Consider the following 23,208-nt stretch of genomic DNA (forward strand, 5'->3'; position numbering starts at 1 on the left):
AGCTTCAGGAGAGTCATTATTCCTACCAGGTATTTATATTCCCCAATCGATATCTGGTATACCACGTAAAGCCATAGAGGCTCGATCACGTCTTGTATAGACAAGTCCAAAAACCAAAAGCAAAATCCCATACCCACATCTCAGCTATTACTGAATAGGTAACTACCTCCTTCTTAACCGGCTTTGCCAGTAACCAAGAGTCTTCATCCGCTTTTCAATCCTCTTTCCAACTCCTCCTCCCATTCTGGGTATTCGTCATCGCCACGCTCTTGAGATCTGGCGTCCTCCATCGTGTCTGAGAAAATGTCCCTCGCAATACAAAGCGGGCATGCAACCCGATAGCCGCACCCTACCCTCTCAAAATACCAAACATGTCTCGCCGGGCCCGGGCATCGACCACCGGGGCATATAAATCTTCCTCCACCACATACCCAGCAGTTTCCATTATCCACCCACGAAATGACATCAGGTACGTTGAGGTCGAATACAGACCCGATAGGGCAGAAGTTGAGCTGGGGCTGATGCTGACATCAAAAATTTGATCTGGAAGCTCAACAAGTGTAGGAATCCTGGTGGTGGAGGCGGAGGGTAAACCAGCAGGTAATAGTCCACTGGAAACAGTGGTAATGGGAGACGCCATTCAGAATTGTCATCGGCCTGAGAAAGAGGCGGTCAGACCCTAACCCTTGCCCACTCATCTGTTTGTTTTGTTGGCTTACATAACGAAGGCCATTGGTGCACTTCACAAATTTTGGGTACACTGCCCCACAGCACATATCATGACATGTCACTCACTGTTCAGGTTCGCATATTCATAATCCAAAAACTGCCTCACGATGATCAGTCAAGCACCCTCCCCATCTGGGACTCAACCACATCTCATCCCCCCACCCACACCAGTCATCACCACCTCCACATCCGGGAACATTCGTCATGAATGGCCCGCAATAGGACTCACCCTCGTCCACGAATTCATCTCCCCAGCCGAAGAACAAGAGATGATCTCTGCCTTCCACGCCATCTCCCCCCTAAGCCCGGCCGATTCAAAAAGACGAATAAGCCAACATTTCGGTCACCACTTCGATTACACCACCTTTGGAATCGACGAGTCAAAGCACAGCCCTGTCCCAGCTTATATCACAAACTTTCTCGACAGGCTACCGGTCGACACTGATGGGAAGGAAGCAGGACGAAAGCCGGACCAGTTCACCGTGCAATACTACCCTCCAGGCGCCGGCATCCCGCCACACGTGGATACCCACAGCATGTTCGGGGAGGCGCTGTACAGCCTGAGTTTTGGGAGTGGAGTGCCGATGATTTTCAGGATGAGCGGGGAGAACGAGGCGAGGAAGTTGAGGCTGCCCAAGAGGTCACTGCAGGAGTCTTCAGATGGTAATGTAAATGGGAAAGTGGGGGGGGAGATACTTGACAAAGCTGAAGGAGTCGTTGTACACCCGGCTTGGGAGCTTATGCTGCCGGCGAGGTCACTTCTTGTCATGAGGGGGGCTTCGAGGTATGGGTATACGCATGGGATTCGACCTAGGAAAACGGATGCGGTGGATGGAATCACGGTAAAAAGGGAAGGGAGGTATTCAATAACCATGAGGAGTGTCAGGAGGGGTGAGGAGATTGGCTGTGACTGCCTGTTTCCAGGGGTTTGCGACGCCCGTGTGAGACAAGAGCAGGAAGCTGCGTTAAGGGCTGGGGGTATCAAAAAGGCAGAAACCCAATAAGGATCACCAATAAAGTATTCACCGGCCAGTCACGACCGGCAAACGGACCCAATCCAATGGAAGATGCAAGACAAATGCTGCTATTGTCATTCGTGGGAGAGTCTTGGCAAGGATTGGCAGATACCCTTGATACATCCAATTCACAAACGGCCCTCAATCGTCCTGGTAAGACCACTGCTCCTCATTATTCCTCCCGCCAGCTGCTGATGAAGGGAAGTAACACGGCAAAACATTTCGCCATGATCAAGACTAACCAACTGCTCGACAACAGTTGTGCCCTTCCAGCAGGAGATAGCAGCAGAGTGAAGCTCCAGGTTGAACACGCCATATCCCCAGGCCATCTCACAATACCTGCATGCACTCAACACAACCCAACCCCGCAGATTTGAGCTCAACATCAACTGCATCCAACACCGGCTCGAAATTGCCACGGCCAATGGCGCCATCTCCAAACAGGGCCGTTGAAGGCTGCCTATACGACACCCGAGCATTTGGGACCAACACCCTCGTGTAGCCTCCCCTAATATCAAGAACACCATATCCGTGGACCAGCATCAACAGGATTATCAATCCGCATGTACGGTACCGACTCGGCAGCCCCCCACGGTTTGGTGGTTGCCAGCGGGAACATATCGAGGTCTGGTCCCCTACATTTGCCATCAACATTGACATTGTCGCCATCAGCCAAGGGTGGTATCACAGACAGTCACCCAACCAGATCCCAGATGAATACAATGGCGGAAGATCTTGGCCATTTGACATTATCGTTCTGGATTCACCGGCACCTTCACACCTGCTTCGAGATGCATCTGAGGAGTGACACATGGGGGCCGCATTTTTCACGGTCACGGCAGTAAATATAAAATATGGAGATGTTTAAAAGTTACACAACTGCTCCAGATGCACATCAGCGATACTCTATGGATACACCGTCAGAGGGCTTCATTTTCAATCTTGTTGCTTCTCTCCATCATGGCACCCAGCGGAGACTCAGACACCAAGGACAAGATTCGGTCCTCGACCGCACTCGCCTCGTCCATCGAAACGGCCTCCAAGTCGTCCAGGTCATCAACCAACGAAAAAGAAAAGGAATCGCCAGAGGCTATCCGTCAACGCATTCTTGACCAAGAGGCCGAGTTCCGCGCCTCTCAAAAGCCCACAACCAACCTTGCCTCGTTCTGGTCCTGGAAGAAAAGTGAGAGCCGCCGCCCCGAAGATATTGCCACCCAGCCTTCTGTCTTTGACAACCCCGAACTCGCCCCGTATTTCCAGCCGACCGAGCGCTATGAGAATCGTCACCGCTTTGATCCCTCCTTCAAGTGGACTTGGGCAGAGGAGATTCCGTTGATCAGAAAGATAGATTGGAAGGTCACCGCGTGGAGTTGCGTTGCCTTTTTCGCCTTGGATTTGGACAGGAGCAATATCTCACAAGCCAACACGGACAACTTCCTGGACGACCTGGGTTTGGACACCAATGACTACAACTTGGGCCAGACTGTGTTCCGAATCAGTTTCCTGTTGGCCGAGTTGCCCTCGCAACTGATCAGTAAGAAGATTGGTCCTGATCGATGGATTCCAGCTCAGATGGTTCTCTGGAGTATCGTGAGTGCGGCACAATTTTGGCTCAAAGGACGATCATCCTTTTTGGCAACGAGAGCATTGATTGGATTGCTCCAAGGCGGCTTTATTCCCGATGTGATCCTGGTTTGTCTCCCACTCTTCCGGTTCTGGGTCCTTCATGATAGGTACTGACCACCGTCCATTAGTACATGTCCTACTTCTTCAAAGGCACAGAACTTCCTTTCCGCCTGGCGCTGTTTTGGATGGCAAATCGATTAACAGATGTCATATCCCCCCTATTGGCATACGGACTCCTGAGACTGAGAGGATATCATGGATATGAAGGGTGGCGGTGGCTATTCCTCCTGGAGGGCATTCTGACACTGGTGATCGGTATTTGGTCCTACTTCCAGATGGTACCTTCACCAACGCAGACCAAAGCTCCCTGGCGCAAGAAGGGATGGTTCACGGAACATGAAGAGAAAATTATGGTCAATCGTATCCTGAGGGACGATCCTTCCAAGAGTGACATGCATAATCGGCAAGCCATCACTTTCAAGCTACTTTGGTACGTCGCTTGCTGTCCCTCGTTTGTTTGTGACCGGGGATACCATGACTGACTGATTTTGACTCCAGGGAATCTCTTTGTGACTTTGACTTATGGCCAATCTACCTCATCGGCCTTACTTTCTCCATGCCTGCCGGCCCACCGGATCAATACCTGACTTTGACGCTCCGGCAGTTGGGTTTCGATACGTTTGACTCCAACCTGCTCAGCATCCCTTGCCAGATCACTTGCACCATCAGTGTTCGTTACCCCACAAATGCCCTCTAATACGCAGGCAACGGCTAACGTAAGCAGATGCTCCTCATCACATATCTGTCCGAGAAGCTGAACCAAAGGGCCTTCATGGGAGTGGTGATGCAAGTGTGGCTTCTGCCATGTGTTGTAGCCCTCTATCTGCTACCAGCCAACGCATCAAGATGGGCAGCATACGCCGTCGTCACGGTATTGCTGTCCTATCCTTCCACTCACGCGATGCAAGTGGGATGGTGCAGCAGAAACAGCAATACCGTGCGCACACGTACCGTCTCTGCTGCGCTTTACAACATGGCAGTCCAAACCAACAGTATCATATCCTCCAACATTTACCGACGAGACGACCGACCGGAATACCGACGTGGTAACAGGGCCTTGATTGGCATTGCAAGCATGAATATTGTCAATTACCTGCTGGTCAAGGCTTATTACTTATGGAGAAACAAGAAGCGAGACGAAACCTGGGACAGGATGAGCCAAGAGGAGCGGCGGAATTACTTGGCTACCACGACGGACAAGGGAAGCAAGAGACTGGACTTTAGATTCGCACATTAGTCAAGAGAGACGGGGCTGAGACAGGATTGCTGTACCCTGGAAATGCAATAGCTCGGTGTAGGCAACTCTCGGACGTCAGACTGCTCAACGAATGACCATGAGAGCTGATGTTATTTTACCCCGCTTATAATTCGGCAGTCAAGTGCATCACTTAAAGTTTAATCTCACACATAACTGGAGGTGGGGGACTTAACATAGGGCAGGAGCACAAAGAAGTGGACTGCCGGGCTGTTCCTTGCTTCTCTTTGCGTGCCGCTTAGACCGTCTTGTGGCAAGAACAAGGAAAAGTCGACAATGCCTTTGTTGGGACAAGAATAGGTTTCTGACCCTCACGCTGTAAGCATTAAAGACGGGCTTTTGCTCCCATTGGCATCTTCTCTTAGATTCCCTTCATCCTCACAAAAGCCTTTCTCTCACAACAAGTAAGACGGAGGCAGAAAGCACTAACAACAACATTCAACACGTCATCCTCGCCATTGGTAAGCTTTTCATACATCCACTCTTCAACATGGAGCCAAACAATAACGATGATATAGACTGGTTGGACCTCGTAGCATCCCGGCCCTGCTCCGTCACCCCAAGCGAATCCGCCAGCCAGGTTCACACACGGCGGCCCCCCGCAACTCGGGGCAGCAGCAGCACCAATAACAACCGCGGTTCCTCTTCCTCCCTCCGCCCCATCCAAGAAGAGGAAATCCGCCTCTTTTCCACCACCCAATCCCAACTCCGCGAGGCAACCTCCCGGCAAGGACACCCCAGCAGGTTACCACCCATCCCCGAATTCCAAGAATCACCCTCCAAACCCCTCGTCCGGAGCGACGACAACCTCATTCCCCTCGACGACGCCATCGAGCGGCTGCGGGACTGCAAAGCCCGTCTCGCCACCACACACGAAGGCTGGTTGCTAGCAGCCAAAGCCCTCATCCGCGCTGACCTCGTTCCTGCCAACCAAGCCCTGTCTGTTGAGCTTAAACGCTTTGGAGACGCCATCTGCGAGCGGTACGCCGCTGCGACGTTTCTGTGGAACACGCTTTTGGGTTTGGACCCAAAGGAGTGGTTGGCGAGGGGGAAGGCGTTTGATACTTCGCTTAGGAGGATCAGGACGCTGAGGGGGCTGGAGGGGAGCTTGTGGTATTGGGAGAGCTTGACGCTGAGGCTGCTGGAGCTGGTGGATAGGGAGAATGAGAGGATTCGGAGGAGGGAGGGGGAGATTGGGGAGGTTTTGGGACGGTGGGGACGGGGGATGCCTTCTAGGCCTTGAAATCAGGGACTGATGAGGAGGGGCGGCGTGTCTTGTCTTTTCCATGGCCGTTGAGTGCTTACCTTGCCTACATAATTGTGAAAGTATAATCCCATAAAGTTTTTGACGTTTATTACCTGTGCATCATGACAATCATCTGTGATACCTTTCGTGGCCCGTATTTTGAACATGTTATTGGCCCCCCTTTCGACCCCCTTTTTATGGACCAGGCAGCACTGACAAGAGGCGGGTTCGGGGAGTTTGTTCGTTCCCAACCAATCACAAGTCGCCAGTGACATTCCTCCTCCCCATTGCCCCACCATGCATGATCCGGCATCATTGCCGGACGAGGTTCTCTCGTCAACTCTTGCAACGAATTGCAATGAACAGATTCCTCATATCAACATCTCTTCTTTCGGTACGCAGCTTTCCAAAATCCAGGACAATCCGACCTCACCAATTGCACACCTACTCCCTCCGCAAAATGTCCACAGACACTCCTGTCCCAACGCCCTGGCACGCCGCCTACCCCGCCCCCTCTTCTCAAACCGTCTTCATCCCCCGTGACGAGGTCCTGTCCATTCTCGCCAACGGGAGAAAAGATACCGTGCTGGTTGACCTGAGAAGAAACGACTTTGAGGTAGGTGTTTCCCATTTGCATCCTTTTACGCCGCATGAGATCACGACGCTGAGATAAACAAGGGCGGTACAATCCGCGGCTCCATCAACCTCCCTGCTCAAAGCCTCTATCCGACTCTGCCAACGGTGTACTCCACCCTCAAGGCTGCTGGGCTCAAAAAGGTCATCTTTTATTGTGGTAAGCCTTCACGAGGTCGCCCTGTCTTTGAAATGCCCCCCCCCCAGATTGCTGAACGCTAGGGACAGGCTCATCGACAGGTAGAGGGAGCAGAGCAGCCAGTTGGCTGGCGGACTATATCTCGTCCCAAAACGACACCGAGATGCAGAGTCTTGCTCTGGGGGGTGGGATTAAGGGGTGGGCTGCCGCGGGGCCAGAGTATGTCAAGTGGATGGACGAGTACGATGAGAAGGTCTGGGCCAAGTACAGCACCAGTTAGACAGAGGCTACACAGCTTGCTTGCCTTCCACCAACGCATCAGAACTCGAGTTTCGTGATTTTGACCTCAAGCTCCACCCATCAGGTCCCCTGCGTCTCAGCCGGTCCGTGGTGCCCCGCCACAATGTGCGTAGGTCATGGTACACAACACCGGCAATGTCCCATTTGTCGGCTAGCCAGATGAGGGAAATGGCGAGAACATAGGTGATGACGCACACGATGATGGTTGATGTCTTGAATCGCTCCACGGTTTCCTCTTGCGACTCGGCTTCGAAGAGTGGGGTGCCAAACAGGGCCTGTGTCATGTCAGCAAGCTGCTGAGCGAGAGCTTGGCATGGAGGGGTACTTACAGAGGTGAAGCTAGGGGGTAGGTACAAAACAGTCATGATGGTGAAAACAATGACATATCGGTTCATTGTAGTCGCCCTCGAGGCTTCCCGGAGAGAGGTTGCGTTGAACAGCTGCAGCACCGTTAGCACAGGTTCGCCTACCAAGTTGCTCCAATCACCACCACTCACCCCGTCTCTCAAACTGGTAATCTCCTCCGTCTTTTCAGCAATTCTTCGCAACAGTTTTTCTTCAGTTTGCTGCTGAAAGTCGAATAGAATCTTCCAGTTGTTCCAGAGCGCCTTGTCCTTGAGCGGGTCCTGTTTCAAGAAAGCCTGGATATCGTGTCCAGCGCGCCGGAAACTCCCTTGGATCAGCTTCTCGGGGTCCATCTCTTGCAAATCGCGGCCAGTTTCCCGAATGGCGTCTGCAAAGATGCGAAGCATCTGCAGTGTCTTGAAGTACACTCTGGAGCGTTCAAAGGAAGTGTCAAACATGAGGCGGGAGCTGGTCTCATCGTCGAGAATGTCGAGGAGCTATGAGTTGACGTGTTAGTAACGTGTGTGCCATGATGAGACGACCATGGCCGAGAGATACTGACAGAAGTGTTGACGTTGCTCTCCAATGCGTCCAAACAGTGGCCCCACTCGGTTTCCCAAAACATGAGCAGACGGTGGATGCTGCTTTGGAGCAAATGATAGCCAGCATTCAGCCCCTCAACAGCAAAGTGTCTATCTCCCCAGTCGGTAAACAAGTCATTTGACACATTGATATCACCATCTTGTTTCATGGTCATAGCATCGGTCAAGGCAACAATACGGAACCCATGGGGGGGATAAGTGTAGTCCCAGTGGCACAGAAGACTCATTCTCCGTTCGGTGAAGGAAGAGGATGAGCTTGCAAGGTGAGAGGGGAACTGGCCGGACTGTCTGACACATTTCGCATGAGGCCTCAAGCCAAAATTGACCTTATCAGACCTGCTAGCGGGGGAGAAACAGCGGATGGTGTGTTGGTAAGTGGTGTCCGAGTTTCCTGACCACCCGGTGTAATTCATGCGATTGCCACGCAGGTAAAGAGGTTTCCATCCGGCACAAAACTCGTGAAGAAAGCGGTGGGCGATGCCGGTCTCGGTGTTGGGTTTGTTCAACACCACGGTGGTTATGAGTGCGAGGCGGTCAAGAGCCATCAAACCGCCGTCGAGCAAAGGAGCAGTGCAATGCCACAGCGAGCCGGGGCTGGTCAAGTTATCAGGGGCTGCCATTGCTGAGGCGATGGGCTTCCAGTCCTTGTCAAAGACGGACCTCGCCGTCACCAGCTTCTGTGCTGGCCCTTGGCCAGAGTAAAACAGTGGACATCCAATGATGGCTCCCTCTAGGGCAGGACTCTTGCCGATGATCCATCCTGTCTCACGAGAGTGAGAAAAGGTCAGAGCATCGAGATCAAACCTTGAACCCCATTGCTTGGTGACATTAGAGACCTGAGATGCGTCCATGAGGACTCGGTGAACGGGGTCCAACTTGTTCGGTCTTTCCCAGTTCCAGTATATCTCTGCGAGTGGCCCGGAGTGGTTGTCTCGTAATGATACATAAATGGGGACGTATGCACCGGGGCCATACTCTCCTTGGTGGCCTTCCCTTGGCTTGTGGGAGATGCGTTCCTCGATGAAGCTGCGAATGAATCTCTTGATGTTCGAGGAGTCCGCGGGACTGAATGACTGGTGCGCAATGTCATGGACCAACTCTCGAACTTTCATCTTGACCAGATCCGGGTCACTGTTGGAGGTGGTCTCTCTTGACAGTTGAGAAACCGGCGATGCGGGCACATCCGGCTTGTGAGCGGCCAACATGAGCTTGAGAAGCCGGTTGGTCTCTTGCATCTCACGAAAGAGATCAGAGATGGATGGGGAGTTGTCTGATGGTATTCCTGGCGTATCTGGCGCTGCGGCATACATGACTGTCGGGCCAGACTGTCCCTTGCTACTGGAGACATGTTGGCTGGTGTCATCTTCGCTTTCTGATGAAAGAGGCGGCATACTGGATATCGTCCGAAATTGAGGAGAGGATATGTTGCAAGAGTCTCATTCCAGGCACATGTCGTCTCTATTTAGGGAATGGATCTGAGAGTGAAGCTGGCCGCTTGGCCCCCATCGTGCATGAGAAAGGATTCAAGGGGCTCGTCGCTGAAAGCCAATTGGTCATGTTTGTTTTATTTGGGGCCATCCTGTCGTAAGTAATGCGCTGGCTGTTGGAATGAGTTCACACTGGGCGACTTTCGGCGGACGAAGTAGCTAGGGTGTGTATTCACTCGCGTGGCTTTGCTGTTGAAGATAGCTATGGCTCGGGTCGACGATAAAAGAAGAGGTGAAGCAAGTGTCAAACGGCACTTTTGGGGGATGGAACTGCCAGAGGACAAGCGCCCAGTACATGACCCCACCATTACCCACTGCCTGCAGGGTTCAGAGCTGAAACAAAGGGCCAGAGCTTCCGCCAAGCCACTGTAGCGACCCCACGCAGGTACCTTGACGGAACACCGCCAAATCCCAAACCCTGGAACCCAAACATCAACATTCCTGTCAAATACCAAGATACACCTCCAGCAGCAGCCAACATGTCGCGTCGTCCGCCGAGAGGAGAATACATTGAGACCGTATGTCAATGACCTCGAAGCATCGGGATGAGGAATCTAGACTCACATTGCGTAGGACACGGGCAACAAGGTCGCTCGCAAAGCTACCCTCGTCGGTACCCAAAACATTATGCTCGGTGGAAAGACAGTCATCCAGCCCGAAGTCATGATCCGTGGCGACCTGGTCCGATCGATCCAATCCTCCAGCAGCAGCAGCAGCGGAACACCGAACAACACGGCTGTAGCAATTGGCCGCTATTGTTTCCTCAGCCGAGCCTCGTGTTTACGCCCGCCAGGCCGATTCTATAAGGGGTACTGTGCCACCAAATAGCTTGCTACACTATAAATCTCTAACTTGTCTCTTCTACACAGTGCTTTCACATACATGCCCCTACGGATGGGTGACCACGTCTTTGTCGGGCCCTCGTCTGTTATCCAAGCCGCGTCGATCGGAAGCCACGTACACATCGGAGCGAGAGTGGTGGTGGGCGAGTTTGCCATTATCAAAGATTACGTACGGGTGCTGGACGAAACTGTCATTCCGCCCAACATGGTCATCCCAAGCTTCTCCATTGTGGCAGGACAGCCGGCAAGAGTGATTGGAGAAGTGCCAGAAGGCGGCCACGAGGCGTTTGAGCTGAGAGATTTGTACAAAACAGTTGGCAACAACCCACAGCCGCCCGCGTCCTGAAACGCCAGACCCGAATTACCAGTTGACGATTTACGGTTTATTACGATTTACGACTAGAGACAGAGAAGTGTATTATTGGTGCAAGACAGAAGCAATCAGTTCGGGATAGTGGAAAGCTTGTGATCTGTAACACCAGGCTTCTCCAGTTACAACCAGCTCTTTGCGTTGTCCGCCAGACTCTCTTTCAGCTTGCGCCATTCGCCATTCCGGCTCAGTCTGCTCAGCAGCTCCTTGCCAACAGCCGTGTCGGCCACTGTATGGTCTTCACCATAGTTCTCAACCTGGGCCATCTTGTCGGCGTGCCGGGAAATATAGCATCTCGCCCATCTGGTAAAAGCCGTACCTGTCCCAAAAGGCATAGATGAGCTGCTTGTCAACAGCAGTAGAGGAAAACCTACGAGGTTGCATCATACTCAGAATGCACACGTGTGCATTCTCCAGACCCAATGCACCATCCCCGCCGTCGACAGGATGCCCTGGTTCTTTGGGTCCAGGCACGGCCAGATCACCTTATCCAACAACAGGGTGTTGAACGTGAAAGGCAGCTTCTCTTCTCCTCCACCCAGCGCCAAATCCTTTGCTCGATCAGCGTCTTCATGGCCATGAACCCAGCCATACCCTTCTCGCTGGGACCGGCATGCTTGCCCTTTGACAGCTTGACAGCCTCCATATTCTAGGGGTTTTGGTCCAACGTCGTTGCTCTTTGCAACCGAGGTTTCCAGGCCGCCGGTCCGCAAGCTTCGGGCATCTGGGTCTTGACTCGTTGGTCGAGCATACCGTCGGGCGTTGCATAAGTGTGGGAGGTTGAGATGCATGTCCGAGACTTGGGCATCATCGGCTATGATTTCAGTCCTCACCCTTTCTCGTGGCACCGGGCTCCACATACATGCATTCGCCTCTTCTCCGCCGCAGGCGCAAGATGCGTTTGAGTGTCACCAGGTGGGAGAGCCTGGCTATTTCCCTGTGTTTTGACAAAGGCATTGTTGTCAGCGCCGAATGGTAAGATAACAAATCGACTTAACAAAGAACCTGCTGAGGCAGACCCACTGTCCCCCTGAACACCTTTGCAGTTGTTCGTGGAACATCAATGATGAGAATGTAACCAGCTCTAGATAGATAGAATATTTAATTGGAAAGTGTTGCTGGCGGACCTGTCTTGCTCTCCATTCCCTTCTCATTCATTCATCAAAACAACAATCCCATCATGTGCTGGCCAACAGTTCCAAAGCACCCCTGGTGCGACTGCACCCTCGATGAAATTCTGACCATCGATGGCAAACCCTCATGCCCGCACCACGTTGCGATATCTCCATATGGGCTGTTTTACCACCCAGCTGAAATTTCCGAGGCGCTCTCAGTCATCATCCGCCCAGACATCCATTGGATGCCATGTGACTTTTACTACAGGGCTTCCAGTTACGCAGGAGTGCTAAGCCATAGAGAATGCTACCGCATGCAGAGAAGCCAGCACAAACAGACTATTCCACCACCGGGTTACAAACCATTTCTTCTATGGGACGGACTTTGTGCTCAATGTGGTGGATGGGGGGCTGGAAATGGGTACTCTCTTCCGTTGATACCGTTGACTTGGGCCCAGGTTGGTGAGCGCGGTCAGGTCCGGTATCGTTATCAGCTTCCCGATGGTTCACCGCTACTTGACCGTGAGGCAGAGGCTGCTTTGACTGGTGCGCAGAGAGAGGAGGCGTCGGCTGATGAGATTGTATACGTAAGTATGGATCAAGCTACTATTTACATGCTGCCTCTTGGGCCTGCTCCATTGCCGGACAATGTCGTAGAAAGAATGGAGAAGTCTGAGCGTAGAAAGTCAAGGGCGGATAGGCTTGCGGATGTTTTCAAGAGTGTCTTTCGCTAGTGGCTTTCATAATACCTCACTGACAATGTAATGCCTTGGCACCACTCCCAGGTCAAATTAATAGATAATACCTGAATAATTCGCAATTTTCATCCCTGTTTGCCCTTGGTCCATCAGTTCTTTCTTGCTGTTTATGCCCGCTACTATTCACAAATAAAAATATTCAAGCTTCAGATTCAAACTATCTACCTAGTCTAGGCCCTTCCATAAAAGATGCCAACATTTTGAGTGCCGGATGCCTGCCGCTGAATAAGCGCTGTGTGACGTTGCCAGCTATCCATGACCCCCTGCCTGGAAAGAAAACACGCAATGGCGATAAACACTGCCGACGAATCACCTGGCGGGTAATTTCCGCTGTCAGCAAAGATAGAGTGAGCCACGTCGTCCATATGAAAAAAAAGAAACATTCCAAGCAAGGCTTGGGAGCTCGGCTGGCTCAACCGACCTTGCAGCAGTGATGTTGGCAAGAAACAAGTCTTTTTTACCCGCAGCGGGCGGCACAGAAAGAATAGTATAGCACCAACCCCAGCATATATTGCTGCTTGTTTCTTGCAAAGAAGCACAGAAGCAAGCTCTAACCAACAGACCGGAAGAAGACAAAACCTTGCATGGCGACCCAACAACCGGAAGCCGGCAAAGGTCCTCTCATCAAATTGGACGTGGCGAAGGGTAGTGTTGTACCACCACAACTGCCGAAAAAGGGTTCCGAACATAAATGCAAAAATGGTTCTTGCTTGCTTGGGGCTAGAATCATCTCTGGGTAAAGCGGATGGGCGTCGTCATGCTGTGGTTACACGCGGTAGAGTAAACGTTGTTTGGGCGACCACTAGATTGTATTTACCCGTGCGTTTAAACACAACCATTCTCGCCGGACGACCCGATTCGTCCCCCCATAGAGAGCACACTGTCGCGAACGGAGATTAAAAATCCGGGGAACGCTTGGCGGCAGGCTTCGCTTGGCTATCAGTCTGGTTACTCGGCCCAATCACGAGTGCTGTATCTGTGTTCCGGCAAGCTTGAGTGGATATGCTCATGTAGATGAAGCTATACCGGTGATATACGTGTTGCCCTCGTGGACTCGCTGCGGAGGCAGTGGCCGTGGTTGAATGCTGGTGATGCGACCTGGATATTGATTGTCGCATCACTCTTTCTTGAACCCGCCCCACGGAGAGAGCCGACGATCCGGCCTGAAGGAAACCACGGCATGCAGCCGGGTCACAGTCTCGCAGATGGAGAGGGGAACACGCCACTCTTGGAAGTAGATATCTTCGGCTTGAGCCGACCTTGGATCTTGGCCTGGGGCTCATCTCCTCTTTCTCTTGCAGTTGTAGTGTAGAACGTACATTGACGTTAACCACCATGGCCCTCAAGAGTTTGCTTTCCTCCCTGTTGCTGGCCCCTCTGGCCTTGGCCCATCCGGGTCACAAGGAGGCGGTCCACGCCCACCGCGCTCTTCCACTCGAGCGGAGGTCTCTTGACCACTGCAGCAAGGAGTTCAACAGCCCCGAGTTCATTCAGCGAACTGTCGAGATCAATGGTGCCGAGATCAAGAGGTTGAGGCGTGCCTTGGGCTACGAGGTTGACGAGAAGCCCAAGATCACTCCCCGCGACTACCTTTCCGTCTCGAGAATCGACCACAAGAGCAACAAGACGGTCACCGAGGGCATGGACCTTTCCACCCTCTTCTCCAACTATGGGGCTTGCATGCTCATGCCTGTCGTTGACGAGGGACCGTTGTGTGAGTGACTTGGTCGTTGAATAGCGTGGATGCTCAGGTATTGACTGGTTGATAGACGTCAAGGGCGAAGAGATCCGCAAGAACATCACCAACGGCGAGAGGGGTATCAAGATGACGCTTGCCATCCAAGTTGTGGACTACCAGACATGCCAGACCGTCCCCAACGCCTACGTTGACATCTGGAGCTCCAACGCCACCGTAAGTAGCCGCAAAGCGCGATGGAATGCTGGTGAACCCAACTGACATCGTGCAGGGTATCTATGTTGGTGTCCAAGGCTACCCCGGCATGGGCGACCCCAACGATGCCTCCATCCTCAAGGGCACAACCCTTCGCGGCGTGCAGCCTACCGACAGCCATGGTGTGGCTTCCTTTGACACCATGTTCCCAGGTCACTATGACGGCCGTGCGACCCATATCCACGGTAAGCAGTTCCAACTGCAGCAAGTCAAGAGACAAAAAAGCTGACCTCTGATGCAGCCATCGTCTGGCTCGGAGCCACCAAGCACGCCAACAACACCCTGACTGGCGGTCGCGCTGCCCATATTGGTCAAATCTACTTTGACCAAGGCCTCATCACGGCCGCTGAGAGGAACGCGCCCTACAACACTAACCGCATGCCCATCCAGCAGAACACGCGCGACTTTTTGTTCCAGGCCGGCGCCAACGGTGACGACCCGATCGTCCGCTACTCCTTCATTGGCAAGGACGTCTCCGAGGGTCTCTTTGCCTGGATCCGCTTCGGTATCAACCAGCAGACCAGCCGCCCGCTCAACCCTGCTGCTTACTGGACTGCGAACGGTGGTGTCATGAACCCCACTGGTCCCATCTCCAAGCTTCCCGGCGGTGGTGGCGGCGGCGGTGGCTGGCCCGGTTTCGGTGGCGGTTGGGGCAAGCGCTTCGCTGAGAAGCTTGGTCGCAAGGTCGAGGCTGAGGCCGACCTCCAAGAGGATGCCGAGTAAATTGGTAGGACCAGTCGCGGATGGCAATGAGTGACGCGGGGTTGTTTTGACGGGTGGTTATGCTCTGGTGAAAATTAGGAACAGTACCGTACATAAGAAGAGATTTGGACGACATACCTTTCTCTCAATGCTGATGATCTTTAATTTTGCCGATTTGATATGCTGAAAGTGTCACGCGTGTTCGCTTTGGTGGAACTATTCAGGTCGCTATTCTGTGAGGTTTGGAGGTGGGTGTGAGTGAGGTAACGCAAATTGAAGTTGCATGTGCTAAAAGTAAGCGAACTGTCAGGGGAGAAACAGCTGCTTGTTATAAATGCAAATTTTGTAGTAGCCGGCAAGCAATTCGCTACGACAGGTGATCACACCTGTAAATCTTCCGTAGTATAGTGGTCAGTATGTGAGCTTGTCATCCAACAACGCTCGAGACCCGGGTTCAATTCCCGGCGGGAGAGTCAGTCCACATCATATCTTTTGCTTTTTACTTGCCATCTTCTTTTGGCAGATGGCAGCTGAAAGATTGTTGATCATGCGGTCAGGCATTCTTCCTGACCGAGCCGCCTCGGACTGTGCCTAAGATCCTGTATCTTGAGATCGCAAAGTCCGAGGGTTCTTGCCCCACTCAAGCCGAGATTATGGGTCTGATCAGCAGAGGTCCGGTCCGTCAACGGGAAGGTGGGGCACAGAACGCCGCCGCATAGCCGCGCTTCTCCCATGGCTATATTGGGCCCACGCGATCAAAGTGAATCATTCTTGATCTGGCGGTCTACAGACCTGGCTGAATTACCTCGTACCCTCGCAATGGTTGCATATCATAGGGCTGTTGATTTGTCCTCCCCTTCGGACCAAAATCTGTCCGGTCAGCGAACCTCGGGCCCACCTTCTGCCTTGTGATGGGTGCTTGCTCATGCACTGCCTCCCTACAAACTGATCCTCACACGTGCGGCTGAAGGTGGTTTTATAGTCTTGATCTTGCTACTCCAGCATGACTGAGTCTAATCTCTCCTTGATTGTGGAATTCTCACTCTTGACGTATATCAACTTCAGGTTCTCGCTCAAGTTAGGCACCTGTGTTCAACCAATCTTCTGACTCTCCTCAACTTGCAGCATCATGCTAGCATACGCTTACAAACCCTCGACAAACTTCTATTCCCCTTCAAGCTACAGAGTCGCTCCGCAATATCCACTAGTACCGTGGGCTCTTGACGCTCGGTCAATATTGACAGACACTGTCCGACCTGACACACTTGGGCCGTTGGAGGTGCTGAAGCTGACACCAGTCGTCGTGGACCTGGTGCAGGGCGTCGCGCAGGATATGGTGTTGGTTGCTCGGTAATGATCAAAATGTTGGACGTCTTGTCGTGTTTTGGCTAGATAATGGCATGCCGGGCGATGGAAACATTGGGGGGTGGTTACTGGATAACAGTGGATTAGAGGACTGCGAGCATTCAGGGTTTCAGCAGTCACTTTCAACAAAACAGGCACCTACCATATCCCTTCTTCTTACTGTAACGGCGTTATATCAGGGTTGTTTCTACAGGGTGTAACGATAGATGCGTCATGTGGGGCATGGGTTATGGGGTTATCTGGAGTCATCAGGAAGCACTGTGCCCCTTCTTTTCTTTATGTTCAAAGCCTTAAAAACCCGAGATGTTTGCTTACTTATGAATAAATGTTGATTAAACACGTTGAGAGAAGTCCTTTGTTTTTTGAGTGTCATTGTTACAACGAAAGACATGCTTCTTTCATATTGATCCATTTAACTTATTACGCACTATTATTCCCAAGCAAAAAAACAAAGTAACCGGAGATCCGGCAGGTTTCTGACCTTCCCCGCAAAGATGATGAGGTGACTGAGAAAAGTCCGTTGGCCCCATTGTCAGATTACCCGTATCCAGGCTTTCTGCCTCGTGTGTATATGATACCTGATTTGTGGTCCGCTGTTATAGATTCAACTATCTTCATCACATTGATCGTCCTAAGGATTTCTTGAGGGGGGATAGAATTGACATGTCCAGCGGGCGAGCCGAGCAGATTCACGTGCAAGTCACAATGACGTGATACCTCTAACAGCAAACTAGGTGCCTGTATCAAACCAACTTTAAAGTGTGTGGATTGGCAGAGTCCGGACTTCCATCAAGCAATGACTCGCCCAACACTATTTTCAGTTCGGCTGTTTCGAGGTAAGCGTCAGATGCCATCACGGTGTACCCGTCCAGTGCATCGAGATCTTGTGAGTTATTTCTTGCCCAGCGACATGCTTAAAACACAGAAGAATTCCTTACCTACTCACACTTCCCATGCCGTAGGTTTGGGATATGATAGTTGACTTTTTACCACCTCCACTTCCATACACACCAAAAACACTCATTTCGTGAAGAAACAAACAACAAGAAAAACATGTGCATAAAAGTACTCACCCTAACGGTCTGCATCTGCCCTCACCGAGATGACTCGTCGCTATGCCATCACGCCACCAACGTCCGCCTTTCACCCTTGGAGATCCTCGACGAACCATTCACTGCTCAAGGATGGGCAACTCGGCTGCCTACTGTCCTCCAAGGCCACGTGGACTGGAAGTTTCCTCAAGATCAGACGCAATGGGAGCACTGTCCTACATACAAGGCTCGAAATCGACACTCTTCCGACCATGGAACCAACGGAAGCAAGATAATCGCCGGAAGAGAGATTTCTTGCCCTGAGACCCAGGAGCTTGCTGGGAGATTGGATGGTCAGTGGACTCGGGTAGTCAGAAGGTTGTGTGAAGAGTGCGAGCATGGGCATGGGGTGGGAACGCGTGGTTTGCTGCCGCAACCACAGAAACAACGACAGGTTAACCAAATGCCGAAGGTGGCATTTGAAAAACAACCCGTCGTGGCGCTGGATGCTGTCGGTGTCAGGAGAGCTGCTATCAAGAGGAGAGCGAGCATGATTCCGACTGCTGGCGGTTGTGAGAGATTGTCTGTCGTGAGCAAGACGACTAGTGTTAGGAGTGATGAGTCTTGGATTCGAGAGGGTTTGAGCGGTCGTATTCCTGTTCAACGAAAAGCGATCCATGTCGATACAGGTGCCACGACTGGACTTCCTCAACAGGGTTCGAATCTTCGCGGAAATATGAATGCTGGGTCTAGCAATGGCGGGAGGTTGGATTTGGTGCGGAGTATTGTGGGAAGTCAAAAGAAAAGTCTGGTGTGGCAGAAAAGGGAATAGCGATAACATAAAAAATAAATAGAAAAGAGGCAAAAAATCATGAACAGCTTGCAAGTTCTAGACTGAACCAGGTACTCAGCAATAAGTGTCAGCATCGGTATGTTGGGATCTCATCTGGGCTTCGGGAGTGCTTATCAAGCCGGCCGTCGGAAACCGCGTCTTTTCTTTAACAGGGACTTATGATAAGCCTCCGTCCGAAGTGGTACCTTCCACATATTCCCTCTCTGCCGGTGTTCTGTCGTGGTCGTCGCGTTAACACTAAGGGTCAAAGGGGCACTTGAACCGTCACCCCCAGACTCGAACCCACAGCCTTTCCTTTCGAGGGGAGTGGCTGTCCCAGGGACCACTTTATAGGACCACACTTTCGGTCTGAGACGCGTCGCTTGGTGACGCTACACTATCACAAGCTGTTCTGTTGAAAACAGGAGACCAAAGCGACCCTTATAACTGGCCAGTGGGTGGGAGCAACTCGTGAGCTGACAGCTTCAGCGTCAGACGTCGTCAGGTGCCGACAAAACTCCAGCCAGTTGGCGGCCTGCTCCTCGCTCCTTCCCTTCCATTGTTAACTGTTCCTGCCAACACCGAGACTCAACACCGCTTTCCCCAAACTTTGCCAACAACAAAGTCCTAATGCCCTACCTCTGAGGACACACTTCATTCATTCTTCGACCACATACAACTCTGTCTTTGGGCTCCTCTCCCCGGCTTTGTCGTAAGGTTTACCAAGTTGTCACACAACATATATTCCATTCAATCACAACCATTCAAAAAGAGAATCCCAAAGTTGCAAAGCAAGTGTATATCTTATTTACTTCATCAGCATCATTCTATGTACAAGTATGTCCTCAGCTCATCTCATCTCTATCATGTCCCTCTCTGGCTCCCTCCCATCTAGCTATATACCGTCCACATCGTCATCCCCTCATCCCCTCTCCTGGTCCTCCGGCTGGAAACCAGCCGCTTAGGAAGCGTTCTGGCGGTAGCTGGTCCAGAAGCTGTTGATTCTAGTCTGCTGGCCGGGGGTGAACTCCTCGTAGCAAGAGTCGATGGAGTAGTCCATGTAGTTGTGGATGGGGTCAACACCGGCCTGGCTGGGGCAGGAGTCACGGCCGACAGGGCAGCCGGAAGAAGCGGAGGCCTGGGCGGGGGTGTCGGAGACGGAGTCACCGGCACCGGTGCAGCCGCCCTGGAAGGTGTGGTAGAGACCGAACCAGTGACCAACCTCGTGGGTGGCGGTGTGGCCGAGGTTGTAGTTGGTGGAGCTGCCGCCAGGGGTGGTGCTATAGAGGATGGTGCAGCCGTCGCGGATGTAGGCGGTGGAGCCGGGCGAGGCAGTGGTGGGGAAGTAGCAGTATCCCAAGTTACCACCCATCTTCTGGAGGAAGTAGAGGTTGAGGTCCTTGTAGGTGCCCTTGCGGAGAGCGCGCTTCATGGTCATCTCGTAACCCTTGGAGTCATCAGCCCAGTTGGCGTTGACGGTCTTGTCAGTGCCGGCGAGGGTGAAAGAGATGCCATAGGGGGCAAAAGCCGACTGGAGAACGCTGAACTGGTTGTTGATCATGGTATCCTGTTGATTTGGTTAGCTACCTGGTGCTGACACCTTTCCAGGGCCTCGAAAGTTGAGCACTTACGGTGAGGTAACCACCGCTGAGGGCAGTGGAAGCAGCCACGACGTGGATATAGACCCTGACGGAGATGGCCTGGGCGGTAACATCACGGGCAGTGAGGTTGCCGGAGCGGTAGGACTCGGCGAGGGCCTGAGCTTCCTCAACAGCGAACTGCTGGGAAACCTGGAGGAGCTCCTCGGAAGGCTCGGGGGCACCGCAGCCGAAACCGCGGGAAGGTTGAGGAGCCGCAAAGGCAGTCTGGGCCAAACCGGCCGCGGCGAGAGCGAGAGAGAAACGCATCTTGAAGTGGGTGCAAGAAGAAGGACCGAGAGGAACAGGCAGATCAGAGAATGAGTTGAAGAGCTGAGGGCTGATGCTGATGCTGCTGATGAACTTCAAAGCCGTTTGAGGGGGATCTCGTCGTCCTTTTATGCTACCCGATCCTCTCTCTGGCCGTGAACCGGACGAGCGATGTTCGGCCTCGGAGTCGCGCGCTGGATGGAGGATCTGGGAGGCAGCTAGGTCCAGTATCGGGCCCATGTCAACAATGGGAAGGTGGACTGGCCAAGACCGAATAGGGGCCCCCCCGAGCTGGAGGTGTGAATACCTGGCAAGTGGTCACGCCTTGATCTGGGTCAATGCAACACTGATTGGGGAACAAGGCGAGTGGAAGACGACTTCCTTCCTGATCGGATTCTAGCCCACCCTACTAGAGAGGAGAAGCACACTAGAAGGGCTTCGCTTGATAGGTCCCGGCTGGGCTTGTGGGTGTGTGGACATGGGACTGTGGGTGCGTGTAGCAGTTCCAGGACCACCACTCTTTTATTCAGCTTTGCCTCTCTGGTCCGTCGACATGAGCTGTGTGGCTGACCACCCATTTGTGCGCCTCCTCCAGCTTCCTGCTGAAATGGGTCCTTGCCAACTTCCCCTTGGGTCCCAGTCATTCGTCCTCCTGGATTGATCCATCATTTGCCCCCTGGGGTCCATGGTGGGTGGGTGGGAAATGGGCAGGGGCGTGATAAGCGGGTAGGCTGTCCAATCCAAAGGCGGTGCTGAGCAGTTGGACATCCACGACATCCTTCACAGGTCCCCAATGCATGACATATGCGGTCAATACCGAGATTGTCCAACAGGACCGGTAGTTGGGGACCAGTTGCCCAGGGGTGTGGGAAAAAAGAAAGGAGCGTGGAGAGATCGGAACGGCACTTGGCTGGGACGCCGGGGCCTGGCTTGGCGGACTTGGCTGCGACCTCCCTGATCGGGAAGCTGCCGATACGAATGGGACGAAAAGGAACGAAGCTTATGAATGTTGGAGATAAACCCCCAACAGCGCGCTAGCCACTGTCCAGGCAGGAAGGAGTTTATGCGTGTGCGGGGTGTGTTTCGTGATGCTTGGCTCCTCGTGCTCTTCTCCTGGCGGCCGTTGTCAAAAAACGGACATGTCCACTGAAGATCGGCAGTGAGGGGAAGACCAGTCGAATGGCATCAGTGCCCAGCCTTCCATGTTGAGAATCCCATGCCGGAGCTTCTGCTCAAGCCATCACACACTCCACGGCCAACTTGTTTGAGCGATTTTCGACTTGCTGTGATTCGAGGATGCATGTCGCACTTCGCGCTGATGCCATCCGGGGTCCAGATGCACTGTAATCGTTGCCAAGGCGCTTCGAGTGGGATGCATCACTGTCACTCACCCACACTGCCTGCACAGAACTTTTCTGGAATGAAATATCACCTTGGGCTTATCACGACCACTTCTTCAATGATGTTCATAGAAAGCCAAACCCCATCTGATAACAGAACACCTCGCCATCACTCCAGGTCAATCTGGTGGCAACGTTCCCCCTGTTGAACATGGGCTTAGGGCCAACGGTGGCCTGCTAGTGTCCAGTCTGCGGGCCGCATCCTTCGCCTTGAATGAAATAAGCACTGTATCTCCGTCCATCTTGGTGCTAGTCTCAAGCGCAATGCGGGGGTCGTGGGTGGACCACGGGCATTGTTGCCCGCGATTCACGATATGAATCTGCTTGATATCGAACGCTACCAGTGTTGTAACAGATGATTAGGTACCTATCAAAACTGCTACCTTCTACATTCTGGCTGTTTGGCTACCGCTGCTATTGATAGTACTGTGACGAACTGTGGTGCCAGACTGTGAGCGGGTGATCTCCGTCATTCGACAGAAAATTGATTGCTCTGCATGGATTTGCGCAGGGACTTGGATTCTTGTCTTCAGTTTTCCGGGAAACCGGGATCCGATCTGGTCTGAGACTTCATTACACGCTGATTCGTGACTGGAATGTATTGATGCAATTTCAGACATTCCAGCCCCGACAACCTGGAATTGACCCAAGACATGTCTATAACAGGCGAGACACAGCCCAGTCGAGCTCAGTTCGTAGGATTTTCATGACGATTTGGGATCGTGAGTCATGCGCACAGAACAGTGCCTGAACCACACGAGCGTGGGACGGTTTTGTCTCGAGTACACGCCATAAAAAACAGCATCCGGAATTCGCCCAACTTTCAGTTGTGGATTACCTTAGGTACTCGAAGCCTTCTTTCGATAGTTGTAGGTAGAGTGCATCCAAAATGGCAGGTGATTATGTACTTTCCTATTCTTCTTGGTCCAATGGACTCAGTTGACGGAAATGGGGAATTAGGTACCAGTGAGAGATAGGTGCGGATCTTGTGGCACTGTCAACATGTCCAGCAGCCTCTTCGATATCTTTAGATAAGAGAAGCCGAGGTGATCAAAGGACAGCAGGACTCGGACTTCCACGATTGGACATTGACCAGGGCGGCGCTGTACTACCCACAAACTGTACGTTAGATATAGCGTGGGTAGGCCTCTGTCGGAAGAGGCGTGGGGGCGGGAGGACCCTTTGGCGTAGTGGGCCAGGCCCGTGATGCAGTCATTTCCGTCTCACTGTATGTGAAAGCCAATGGTAGGTAGACCTGTGGGTGACCTGCCTCATGCTCTTCCCGCCCACCCTCCCAGTAAGCCACAGCTGCGCGGGGGCGGCTGCACTTGCGGAGGGCTTCATGCAGGACTTGGCAGGGGCGGGTTTCTGCCCTCCAAGCTCAACTCATGTACTTTACTGCTATCGTTTTCACTTCTGCAGTTCAGCCTTAGACCATTAATGGGACAGTCAACTGCATGTGTCCACGGCTGCTGGCAGGCATTGCTGATTAGGTTT

At 52.6% G+C, this 23,208-nt stretch overlaps 9 protein-coding genes and 1 non-coding gene across 10 annotated transcripts; 7 read left to right on the forward strand and 3 right to left on the reverse strand.

Moving 5' to 3' along the window:
• Positions 1–836: 836 nt before the first annotated feature.
• On the forward strand, positions 837–1,733 carry QC761_214240 (uncharacterized protein; the record flags this gene model as incomplete). The annotated part of the gene is made up of 1 exon (XM_062877154.1): positions 837–1,733. The coding sequence occupies one exon, from the start codon at positions 837–839 to the stop codon at positions 1,731–1,733; it is 897 nt and encodes a 298-aa protein (XP_062735741.1).
• Positions 1,734–1,796: 63 nt separating this feature from the next.
• On the forward strand, positions 1,797–2,198 carry QC761_0046140 (uncharacterized protein; the record flags this gene model as incomplete). Its single annotated transcript, XM_062872406.1, has 2 exons — positions 1,797–1,898; positions 2,070–2,198. The coding sequence occupies 2 exons, from the start codon at positions 1,797–1,799 to the stop codon at positions 2,196–2,198; spliced, it is 231 nt and encodes a 76-aa protein (XP_062735742.1).
• Positions 2,199–2,633: 435 nt separating this feature from the next.
• QC761_214230 (uncharacterized protein) lies at positions 2,634–5,263 on the forward strand (the record flags this gene model as incomplete). The annotated part of the gene is made up of 5 exons (XM_062877153.1): positions 2,634–3,437; positions 3,500–3,861; positions 3,930–4,101; positions 4,156–5,147; positions 5,205–5,263. The coding sequence occupies 4 exons, from the start codon at positions 2,634–2,636 to the stop codon at positions 4,666–4,668; spliced, it is 1,851 nt and encodes a 616-aa protein (XP_062735743.1). The 3' UTR covers positions 4,669–5,147; positions 5,205–5,263.
• QC761_214210 (uncharacterized protein) lies at positions 4,956–9,670 on the reverse strand. The gene is made up of 4 exons (XM_062877151.1): positions 7,912–9,670; positions 7,502–7,846; positions 7,334–7,444; positions 4,956–7,279 (listed from the first exon to the last, which is right to left on the reverse strand). Exons 1-4 carry the CDS (start codon positions 9,340–9,342, stop codon positions 6,992–6,994), a joined length of 2,175 nt encoding a protein of 724 aa, XP_062735744.1. The 5' UTR covers positions 9,343–9,670; the 3' UTR covers positions 4,956–6,991.
• Positions 6,262–6,984, forward strand: QC761_214220 (uncharacterized protein; the record flags this gene model as incomplete). The annotated part of the gene is made up of 3 exons (XM_062877152.1): positions 6,262–6,548; positions 6,611–6,725; positions 6,794–6,984. Exons 1-3 carry the CDS (start codon positions 6,291–6,293, stop codon positions 6,982–6,984), a joined length of 564 nt encoding a protein of 187 aa, XP_062735745.1. The 5' UTR covers positions 6,262–6,290.
• Positions 9,671–9,841: 171 nt separating the features above from the next.
• Positions 9,842–11,713, forward strand: QC761_214200 (uncharacterized protein). The gene is made up of 3 exons (XM_062877150.1): positions 9,842–9,956; positions 10,012–10,247; positions 10,308–11,713. The coding sequence occupies exons 1-3, from the start codon at positions 9,918–9,920 to the stop codon at positions 10,624–10,626; spliced, it is 594 nt and encodes a 197-aa protein (XP_062735746.1). The 5' UTR covers positions 9,842–9,917; the 3' UTR covers positions 10,627–11,713.
• On the reverse strand, positions 10,773–11,296 carry QC761_214190 (uncharacterized protein; the record flags this gene model as incomplete). Its single annotated transcript, XM_062877149.1, has 3 exons — positions 10,773–10,953; positions 11,053–11,218; positions 11,245–11,296. 3 exons carry the CDS (start codon positions 11,294–11,296, stop codon positions 10,773–10,775), a joined length of 399 nt encoding a protein of 132 aa, XP_062735747.1.
• A 1,849-nt stretch (positions 11,714–13,562) lies between the features above and the next one.
• Positions 13,563–15,238, forward strand: QC761_214180 (uncharacterized protein). Its single transcript, XM_062877148.1, has 4 exons — positions 13,563–14,237; positions 14,293–14,435; positions 14,491–14,659; positions 14,716–15,238. Exons 1-4 carry the CDS (start codon positions 13,859–13,861, stop codon positions 15,195–15,197), a joined length of 1,173 nt encoding a protein of 390 aa, XP_062735748.1. The 5' UTR covers positions 13,563–13,858; the 3' UTR covers positions 15,198–15,238.
• A 331-nt stretch (positions 15,239–15,569) lies between these two features.
• On the forward strand, positions 15,570–15,649 carry QC761_0046210. The gene has a single exon. It is a non-coding gene; the product is annotated as a tRNA-Asp (tRNA).
• Positions 15,650–19,180: 3,531 nt separating this feature from the next.
• On the reverse strand, positions 19,181–21,698 carry QC761_214170 (uncharacterized protein). Its single transcript, XM_062877147.1, has 2 exons — positions 20,036–21,698; positions 19,181–19,971 (listed from the first exon to the last, which is right to left on the reverse strand). Exons 1-2 carry the CDS (start codon positions 20,549–20,551, stop codon positions 19,366–19,368), a joined length of 1,122 nt encoding a protein of 373 aa, XP_062735749.1. The 5' UTR covers positions 20,552–21,698; the 3' UTR covers positions 19,181–19,365.
• Positions 21,699–23,208: the final 1,510 nt, after the last annotated feature.

The sequence above is a fragment of the Podospora bellae-mahoneyi genome, chromosome 2 (genome assembly GCF_035222275.1).
Source record: "Podospora bellae-mahoneyi strain CBS 112042 chromosome 2, whole genome shotgun sequence".
NCBI lineage: Eukaryota > Fungi > Ascomycota > Sordariomycetes > Sordariales > Podosporaceae > Podospora > Podospora bellae-mahoneyi.